Source organism: Anoplophora glabripennis, unplaced genomic scaffold, assembly GCF_000390285.2.
Source record: "Anoplophora glabripennis isolate ALB-LARVAE unplaced genomic scaffold, Agla_2.0 scaffold135, whole genome shotgun sequence".
In the NCBI taxonomy this organism is placed as follows: Eukaryota; Metazoa; Arthropoda; class Insecta; order Coleoptera; family Cerambycidae; genus Anoplophora; species Anoplophora glabripennis.
Window position 1 is genome coordinate 861,845 of NW_019416236.1, and position 11,271 is coordinate 873,115.

The 11,271-nt window shown below is 31.9% G+C and overlaps 1 protein-coding gene across 2 annotated transcripts in view; it reads left to right on the top strand.

Annotated features, from left to right (window-relative positions):
* LOC108906685 (neprilysin-2) overlaps window positions 1-11,271 on the top strand; it is an 83,801-nt gene that overhangs the window by 49,296 nt on the left and 23,234 nt on the right. For both annotated transcript variants that reach the window (XM_018710017.1, XM_018710016.2), the window contains exons 4-6: window positions 173-349; window positions 6,111-6,328; window positions 8,666-8,824. In XM_018710017.1, coding sequence (XP_018565533.1) covers window positions 173-349; window positions 6,111-6,328; window positions 8,666-8,824 — 554 coding nt within the window. The remainder of the gene's footprint in view (window positions 1-172; window positions 350-6,110; window positions 6,329-8,665; window positions 8,825-11,271) is intronic.

Sequence of the window (11,271 nt, forward strand, 5' to 3'; positions counted from 1 at the left end):
AGTTTTGAAACCATTTCCGGAATTATGTTTTTCATCTCGTGTTCCCTATATTCTAATTTGTATGTACTACACTGAATTGAAGATGAAATAACTTAATTAAAGTTATGTCAAGTACTTGTTACACAAAATACTTTTTTTTATTTAAATACTTCAAGTATATTTCTCTTTTCAGTTGGATCAAGCCTCCTTAGGTCTACGAAGGGAATTCCTCACCAAGGGCTTGGACGATAAAATAGTGAGGGCCTACTATAACTACATGGTTGATATCGCAGTTCTTTTCGGGGCGGATAGAGAAAGGGCCGTAAGGGAACTAAGGGAGTCTCTAGAATTTGAAATGAAGTTGGCAAACGTGAGTAAAGAGTAACGATGTTAAATTGTGTCTTATATGTTTTCGCACTCTAGCTTTTGGCTAGGCGAATACCAAATTGGTAGGCTGGTGGCGTATACACGTTTTAGGATTATACAGGCAGTTTCTTATATGGCGTTAAATAATTTTTAGTTATGACAGAAGCATTTCTTTAATATTGAGAAAAACTCCTTGTCAAAAAGTAAAGATCAGATCTTCTATATAAACTTGTTTACAAAAATCACTGCAATTGGAGATCATTATTTATATCATTTGTCTCAGTTGGATAAAGAATAATGGAATTTGAGGCGTTATTTTATCTTATCAAAGACTTTCTTTACACCGATATTTTTAGTCATCTGCGACTCCCGAAAGTGGTTGAAAATTGTAAGGTTTATAGTCCAGTTGGTAGAGCTTCGGCGTGTGTCAAACCTTGATAACCCGGAAATAACTACACAGGTCTACTTTAAATGATGAGTACAATAACAGGCTAATTTGCTGACAAAGTATTTTATCAGGAAAAAAAGTTATTAACAATTTAATCGTGAAAAAAATTTTTTTTAGTAGTTTTCTTTAAATAACTCAGCGGGATGACTTTGTACGAAAAAATGCTTAGGACATGATTTTGTTCGTAATAAAAATAGCTACAAAATGGCGGTGGTCCGATTACGAAATTTGCAATAACAAAGCCGTGAGATTGAAAAAACGGTATAAAACGCCAATTTTTTTAAGTTGCTGTAAAAATGTCAATTATAAACAAAAAGTGATAAAACTTTCGAAAACTATAGTTCAATATATATACAATAATGACGCTAAAGCCGAAAATCAGGAGAGCAAAACTTTTTGTTCTATAAGGTGTTATACATTCATCGGCATCTGAAACTCGAAACTTTGCCAAATTTGTTCGAAGCTTTGCTGACACTTGAAATTTGGTACACACATAGTGTAAATATGCAGAAACCAAAAGCAATTTGCAAAATTCAAGTATCTTCATTTTTGCAGTTTTGGTAAGGTTTTATACGTCACCCTAGTTTTATACGTCACCGTTTTTTTAATTTTTGGACGTATATTTATGTATATTTATAAAATATTCCATTACGGTAGATTAGCCAGCACAATTACCTACAATTTAAAAAAAAAAATATTTTCATCGTTTAGATCCTAAGCTACTTAACATTTTGCGCCTGTTAGCCGTAGTCGTACATTATTCAACATATTAACATAAAACAAAATCGTACGTGTGGGGTAAACCTTTAACTTTTCATTTTCGAGCGCGAGCTCCGCTCTTCGGCGCTTGTATACTATTAGAAATATGCAACAGTAAATTTAAACAATTGTTTACTTAAAGTTAAAGGTTTACCCCACACGTACGATTTTGTTTTATGTTGATATGTTGAATAATGTACGACTACGGCTAACAGGCGCAAAATGTTAAGTAGCTTAGGATCTAAACGATGAAAATATATATTTTTTTAAATTGTAGGTAATTATGCTGGCTAATCTACCGTAATGGAATATTTTATAAATATACATAAATATACGTCCAAAAATTAAAAAAACGGTGACGTATAAAACTAGGGTGACGTATAAAACCTTACCAAAACTGCAAAAATGAAGATACTTGAATTTTGCAAATTGCTTTTGGTTTCTGCATATTTACACTATGTGTGTACCAAATTTCAAGTGTCAGCAAAGCTTCGAACAAATTTGGCAAAGTTTCGAGTTTCAGATGCCGATGAATGTATAACAACTTATAGAACAAAAAGTTTTGCTCTCCTGATTTTCGGCTTTAGCGTCATTATTGTATATATATTGAACTATAGTTTTCGAAAGTTGTATCACTTTTTGCTTATAATTGACATTTTTACAGCAACTTAAAAAATTGGCGTTTTATACCGTTTATTTTTTCACGATTAAATTGTTAATAATTTTTTTTCCTGATAAGATACCTTGTCAGCAAATTAGCTTGTTATTGTACTCCTCATTTAAAGTATTCCTGTGTAGTTATTTCCGAGTTATCAAGAAAATGTCACCAACAGTAACTTTTCGGCCTCTGCCGACTGGAGTATTAATGATTTTTTCGTTGTATTTTGTTATGGAGATAAAAATTTACAATTCAGAAAATAAAATTTTAAACTTGGTTTGCTGAGAAACTTTTGTATTTTTAACACAACAATAAAGGTAATACTGAGTACTAGTATAATAGGACTAAATACGTTTTCAACCATCAACTTCATCAACGCACTTATTGGCGAAGAAAAATACCTGGAGAAACTTTCAACTAGAGTCGTATAAACCTAGTTGTTGAAAATGTTCCCAGACAAAGAAAGGGTTTAGGTCTAGGTACCGTGGTGGACAAAATTGTGCTCCTCCTCTACCAATTTGGAAATGCAACATGCAAAACCATCGGGCATAAACAACGTTGGTTGTCTTAACAAAACTTCTTCACGCAATGTTGGCAGAACCTTTTTAAAGGATATGTGATTTTCTCCAGTCAACTACCCGGAAGAAAGAATAAGTCAATCAGAAAGCCTCCGCCAATTCCTACCTACACATTAGGGGAAAACTTTTATTGATTATGGCTTTCTGATCGTTTGTGGATTTTCATAACTAGGTACTTATGTGATTTTTATGAAAAGTTGAAGTGATTGGTAAAGAGTAATTGTACAAAAAATCGAGGATTATGCCCTATTCTCTTTGTGCCACCATCGGCATAAAGCCATTCCTCATGGAAAATAATCAATATCAAAAGATAATTTTTGGATCCTCTAAAGTCTTGAGTGGCTAATACTAAATATGAGAACAATTTTCCTAGTACTTGCTCTAGAGCCATCTTCGATCTCGTTAAGCATCTTCCATTTGAGGAGTAATTCTTTGAGAGTTTCTTAAAACTTCCAAGTTCATTAATTCGTAGATGCAAACGACTAAACATAGCATGTTGCTGGATAACCCAATCTGGATATACTTCTTCATGAAAGTACATGGCGGTTAATGTGTTGCCGTTAGCAAGGCCATAAACGAAGTTTCGATTAAAAGAATGAAACGAATTTCAAAATTTTCAGTGTTTCATTGACACCAAAAGAGGTAGGCAAATTTCTTTTCGGTATATCATTTGAAATTTTACTCCTAATTTGACACATCTCTTAAAATAATCGAGATTCCCATTGTGCGACTCGAAAAATAGACATCCTATATACAATGCGACCTCCATTAGATGAAGTAGAAAATAGTAAAAAAGGAATTCTAGTTTTTTTAAGACAATTTAACAACAAATAAGTTGTCTTTGATAACTCAAAACAAATTTTTAAAAAAATGAGTTCAATCGGAAAATAAACACCTCATTTGCAAGGATCTTTTCATTTAGAATAAATTATACTGCGTATAACACCCTGTACACCGTAAATCGCAATATGAAAGTTGTTAATTGTTCCGACAATAGAAAGTTATCGCCAAGCACATACTCGAATGATAATAAATACTTAACTGTTAACATCATTTAATCATTACGACTAATATCATCTAGATAGTTTTGGATTGCTTATTTACATAAATCGGTTGACCGTGTATACACATATATGTAATTAACTTTTTTTTGTTGTTTTTAATTAAAAATATATCTAGCGTGCGTAGCAAGTGACGACAGATGTTTTTTTAAAGTGTAAAAATGTGAAGTATCGAAGGTTCATATCAAAACTTCACAGCTAGATACCTACAAGTTCTGTGTAAATAATTGTAGTATTTATTTTCCTGCCATATCACGGATTTTAAAAATGTTGCTTATTCGTTTTTAATTGACTAGAGTTTTCTGTAAAAAGGAAAAAAGCATAAAAAATTGCATATTTATTAATATTAATATTAATAATCACTAGAGACCGAAAATGTTAGGGTGGCTGCAATGTGGTACAGCTGCAATGAGGGCCAGGCTCTCTCTCATGTAATTTTAGTCAAACGGAAAGTGACAAAACCGTTACCTTCTTACATTATATGAAATAAAAGATAGGCAGTGTCTATTTTACTACAATAAACGCTTCACATGGAAGTTGCCATAAAATATATGAAGTCCGTACAATATTTGTTGAAATAGGATTCCAAGAAAGGAATAAGCCAATAACGTTCTGTTATCGAAACTGCTGTAACAATTTACCGCGACAGGGGCGTGCCTTGAAATTTTCCGCGTTATTTTAAGAATATTAAAATATAAACACGATATTCTTCGACTTCGACCTTCATTGATTTATTGTAATAAGAAAATTGCACTGAAAATGCACAGGACGATACACTTGCGAAGATACACGCCTTCGCCTGATTTAAAGCTTCGCATCGATCAATGTATTCCATAAGTATCTAGTGGCACCCCAATGACTGCCCTGTCGGCCTAGTGTGCCGTTGAACAATCCCAGTTTGTTTGCTGAGACATTGACCGTACATTTCATTGTTGTTTGTGCGTATGTGAATAAGTTTGACACTTCGCTTGGTGGAGTGTATGGCACGTGTTTTTTTGTTGCAGTGTATTGTGAGCATAGAGCGGCACACTACTTGACTACAGATTTAGCCTGTGTCTGCTAGTACTAGCAAAATATATTTATATTACTACTATTTATTTATTTAATTATTGCCAAAGTTTCCGATGTCTAGTAATCACATAATTTTCAACGTAAAACAACCTTACAAACATAACATCATTAAAAACAAAAATAAATAAATAATATGTTCGGGAACATAATTAAACATATAATATATTTTTTTTAGCTTAAGTTAAATGTAAAAATTGAGTTAAAAGTAAAATGAAAAAATCCCACAGTTAAATAAATAAATAATTATTAACAACTGTTTATTGTTTCTCTTTACACCAAGGAGACCGAATTTCGTACATTTTTTGTTTATGACATGGCATGATCAAAGCCGATCGATTAGCTATGATTTTGGAATTACAAAATTAATTTCAAGGTATTAAATTTGATAAAATTTTACCAATTGATTATATGCACTAAAATGGCCTTGACACACATTTCTTGAAAAATGCCAATCTACAGTACAATAGCACCGTAACTAACCAATAGAAAAGGAACATTGCATGAAAATTAGTTTTTTAGGTCATTCAATGAACGAAAGACATATAAATAGATGTTTTGTTAAAAAAAAATACATGTTTCAGAAAACGACAACAATGCATTATATCGGAACAATTATTTTCTAGTGGTAAGTCGTTTCTCTATAAACAGGGTGTTTCAATTGCAATGGACCAAATTGAAACAGATGCGGAAGATTCACATTAATGTTTCTAAATAATTTTTGAGCAATATCTAAAAAATTACAAAATTTGGTGAACCCAAATCAGAATAGTGTAAGGTCACAAAACACATCTTTTAAGGATATCTATTGAATTCTTGTCAATTTGGTGAAAGCTGTTAGATTTTTACTTTATTTTAAGGTATTGGGCTAATTTAAAAAAATGTACTCTGTTTTTGATACCAAACATGTTAAATTTTTACTAGGAAGAAATCAATTACTGCTTCGAAATTTGGATAAAATTGCACTATCTGTGAAAAACTAAGAACTATGAAACATGTTTGTCTTTTTTATCAGTTTCTGAGATATTGCTCAAAAATTATTACAGAATTTGACTTTGGACGCCCTGTATTTTTTTTTTTGATGCGGCATTTCCGAACCTATACTATCTAAGAGTAGCAACATCTTTTTTTTTTAAAGCAAATTGCTTCAACTTAAAATTGTAACAGAATGTATGGTAGTGTATTTTTTTCAGATTTCGCTGCCAAGCGAAAAGCGCAGAAACGCGACAGCTCTCTACAACCCCATGACCATCGAAGAACTGCAATCAAAATTCCCAAGCATTCCGTGGACAGAGTACATGAATACTCTTCTTGCTCCAGACACCAGAGTCACCAACGATGAAACAATCGTCGTCAGCGTACCCTCTTATATAAAGAATTTTGAGGCCCTTGTCAGCAGAACACCGAAAAGGTAATATTTTATTATCTATAGACCACAATAAATGCGTTTTTTGACAAAATAGTGTTCCAACACTTCAGAACTCGAATATATGTACGCTATGATTAAACTAAATTAAAATTCGAACGAACGATACTTTAGCAGTGACTATAAATAAATAGGCTTGTTAAACAGTTTTCGACAGATTTTTAAGTCGATGTCATAACTTCAACAAGATATTCCTTGAAAGATTTTAGTTAAAAAATCCTTAATAATCCTCAGTTATTGGTTTTCGAGGTATAAGATGTTAAAATTTTCAAGGGTGAAATTTTATTGTCAGTGCCTCTAAGCATCTTTGTCTCTGGTTGATAGATATGTATGCACCAATTCACTCTTTGTCTTTAGCATCTCTTTATTTCTTCTCTGTAGATGACGTTTAATGTGAAGAGAGTTAACTAATCGTTTTAACACTACCATTTTCGCCTCACCAGGTTATTTCAACAAGTAAAGAAATTGAATACCCAACTTTGACCTTTCTAAGAGTAGTCAAAATTGCCTATACCAACTGCGTTTTTAAACTTGAAGAATGTTACACTTCTATATACCAACAGCTCATTCAGTATCAGTGAAAGAAACATATTATAACTTTTACCAACACCATTTTAAATGAAATTAAATACCAGGGCTACAAATAGAAAGTTCGTAGATTTAAAAGTGATAACTATATGTAATACTATGAGTTCAAGGAGGATTTGCAAAGAACTATTATTTATGTTTATTGGACGGTTTTGTAAAACAAGAAAAGCCCCAAAGAACTTTTTTGAGCCAGCTACCTCCATTGTAAAATATATCCCCTGTATAAAATCACAAAAAGTACTTCCTTGTCATCTGCACATTAAATTTGGTATACAAAGAAATTTCGTAAAAGCTATGAACAAAGAACCATCTTCAAAAGACAACTTAATGAAAAAGAACTAGTGATTTAGAATTGTTTTGCAAATGTGGTAAAAGCATTATTGGCCAATACCAAAGATGAGATGTCGCATGATCTCAAAAATATATTTTTTCCATTCGCATATTTTCCTGAAAGTGATATCACTGGAAAACAGTATCAAAGATGTTGGGAACGATGTTTCGATATCACAGAAGAGAAAAATACTGATGGTTTTTTTATTTTTTATTCTAATTTTATATTCTTGCAACTTTTGGCATTTTTCTATTATTATAAAGCATTTTAAACTGCTTTTGGGATATTTAACCACAACCCTGTTTATTATTCCTGTAAATATTATGAGATAAGGTGTTAGATGTGCTTTAATTGAATTCATTCAGCTCTTTACGTACGTATGGTTTTTGATTTTATTGATATAAAATCCTGTAATATCTGTTAACATCGTCGATGTTACTAAAAAAAAAATTTTCGCCTGTCGATAAATCAATTGTTACTAGCTTCATCAAGTTAGGTCAAGCATCCTCAAAGATATTGGATTCAATCTAATACCTTTTTAAAACTCATAACTCTGTATCTCGAAAACCAGTGGTTAATTAAGGTTTTTGTGACCTAAAATGATCTGCGGAAAGCTTGTTGAAATTAGAACATGGACCGTGAAAACACTCTGTATAATATTTGCAGAGGGTATATCTATTATTGGCATTTGACAGTATCTTGATAAACCAGGAACAAAGCATGATCATCAAAATATTAATTTATCAGAAAACTTTTATCTTATCCAGATCATAATCTTGATTAAAAAAATGTGAAAATTATTTTTATATACCAATACATCTATCTTTGATGCAAAAAGTAAATTATGTTTTGTTTAAGAACATTAAGAAAGAAAAATCTGTGTACTGTAATTTCGAAATGTTTGAAATCATGGTCCAATCAAATGGTGAAATAAATCGGAATTTATTCTCACTGTTATTAGAAAAAATGGTTGACGAAATCTGAGTAACAATTAGTTTCATTACAAAATGTGCAAATTATAACCATCTTCAAAACAATAAATGTTAACTTGTTGTCTGATAGGAATACCATCTACTAAAAAATAAGCTCCCAGATGATTATAACATTTTTTTTATATGATTGTGTTTCAATAAAAATATTCTACTAAAAAATTTTAATCGACATATCAATTATATAATTATTATTATTACACAAAAATTATGTATGTTTATAAGGATTTTTTTTTTGACAAATAATATCAGCATTCAAAGTTTTTCATTATTTTTTTTACCGCTATAATAACTCAATAAGTCTAGCATGCCATGATTTACAAAGTACGTCCAGAAATTATACTTTTCGAGAATAAGTCCATGGGAATTTCGTACCAATATACCAATTTTTTCAAAACAACTTTTTAATTTCAGAGTGCAAGCAAACTATGTCATGTGGAGAGCCGCCGCTTCCTCTGTATCCTATCTTACAGATAAATTGAGAAAACGCCAACTTGATTATACAACAATCGTAACTGGAAGGACGGAACGAGAGGCCAGGTGGAAAGAGTGCATCGATATTTCCGCTGGAAGGTGAGTTTGGCTTTCTTTCACGTTCAAGATCGCTCTCCTTCGAGTGCTATACAAACAATGCTAAAAAAAATAAGTCTGGCCTAAATCCACACGGGGTTATGCAAATACAAACTCGATAAGAAAAGGTGACTTACCAAAAACACAGTTTGCGGGTATCAAGAGAGGATATTTATTATTGATTTTATATATTAAACTGCATTTTTCAATTAGCATGATTACAGTAATTAAAGCCATGTAAATTTGAACGTCCTATATCTTTTTTATTAAGAATTCATTGTGTTCATTCACCTTAAAAACAAATTTTCTTTTATCTGTTCCATTTTAATAGATTGGAAACGCCCTGTATATTGTAAGTATTTATGTTTTATATGAAATGGGAGAAAATTTGGGGAAGCGATTTATATAATCATACACTACATCGGAAGTCACATAAAAAGAGCTGCCATTTTTTATTCTTTTTAAAATACAAGTTGATTTACGTTAATAGCTATTATAATACTACATAGTTTTGTTTTATAAAATAAAGATTGCCGAGTTATATTCTGTTAAAAGACACTAAGTGGATACAAACTGTAAATATAAGAATACCTATACAGGGTGATTCACAACTTATCCAAAAACATTTGCGAATAGATGCAGCATGAGAAATGGAATCAATATTGTAAAAAATTTTTTTGTAAAATCCTTATAGTTTCCGAGAAAAAAAATATTGAAGTTATAGTACATTCAACCACTACATAGCTGGACAACTGTAGTCTCTAGCATCATTCGCCACGTGGCCTCAGCGACTCCGAATACTGAAATCGGATTTTGCAATCGTCGTTGCGATAGTGGTGTTTACAAAAGGTTTTTAGTAGTTAGTGTCAAAAATGGTTNAAAATGTACATGCTGAAGATGCTCTTCAACTATTAGAATTTTATCGCTGGTTACATCAACAACATGCACAAAATGATAGATTCATTTAGCTTATGGTCTGATGAAGCGTGTTTTACTAGGGACGGCATAAATAATAATCATAATAAACATATCTGGGCGTTATAAAATCCATATGCAATTAGATCAAGATGTGGGGCATAATATTGTTCAGAACATGTGGTATCAGCACGATGGTACACTACCACATAGAGGGGACAAGTAACTACTTGTTTAAATGATCATTTCCCAAATAAATGGATAGTTCAACTAGGTCCAATAGCATGGCCACCGCGTTCCCTAGATCTAAATCCTTTGGATATTTAATTATGGAACATATGAAGCAGCTTGTCTGTCATGTTCAAATCAGTAGGTACCCGTCAGCAGTTGCTTGAAATAATTCAGAATGCAGCTAACCAGATAAGAAATTATCCAAATCTCATCCGTCGAGTGACGGAATCTTTATTTATTTCGCCGATGTGAGGCTTGCACTCGAGTCGAGGGTGGACATTTTAAACAATTTTGATAGTCTTAGGATTTGTTAATTTGGTTAATAAATGTTAACTAATGTTTAAACTTTAAACGCCAATAATAACATAGCCACACAAAAAAATTGACTTTCGGGCCCAGAGGTCAGAGCATGTTTATTATACGTTTTTTTGGTCGCGGAATCCGAGGTCCATTTAATCCCATCACATCAGGCTTTTTCATAACCTCAAAAAAACCTATAACCTTAAGACTCAAGCTTCCAACGCTAAATCCAATTAACCAAATCCCATAAACATTTAACCCAATAATATCTCAACCTAATAAGCCCATGCATACTATACTTAATCGAATTAAGCGCCAAACATTACAAATATTTTCTGGTGTTTGTAAAAATTAATACTTTTTGCATGACTCGGTAAATATTAACTAATGTTGGTTATTTTTATAAACCCCGTGTTTAGTTTGTTAACTTATGTATGTGACAATAATATTAATCCATTTTAATTGAAATATTTTAGGGTCACTTTACATATTCCAACGTAGAAAACAATCGTAACCATTGTGTGATAGTAAAAGTAGGCAAGGTGGCATTTAGGAAAGTTAAAACAGGTGAAGAGTTATAAAATACTGAACAAAATACAGTGTTGTTTTTACCCTTTTTTCTTATTCGGCAGCTTCATTAGCCAACATCAAACAATAACAAAATTGAACCGTGAATGATACGCACGAAATAATGTAAACGGAATTTGGGAAAATTAACTTATCTGTGTTGAAAGATGTAAAATGTTGAATCCACTTATTAGACTAGGCGGTATCTGTTTTGGTTTGGGTGAATCGTATATCCACGGAGATTTTTGGCTTTTTGGCTTTCAAGTATCACTAGAAATGAAAATTTTTCTATGCGCATAAAAAAAAACGTGGGCTTAACTTTTGACGGCACAATATATTTAAAAAATTGGAAAAATGTCATATTTTTCTTCCTATTTAATTATGTATCTTTTTAAGAGTTGATTTTAGGCGAAAATGGAAGAGGAAAAAAATGTTTG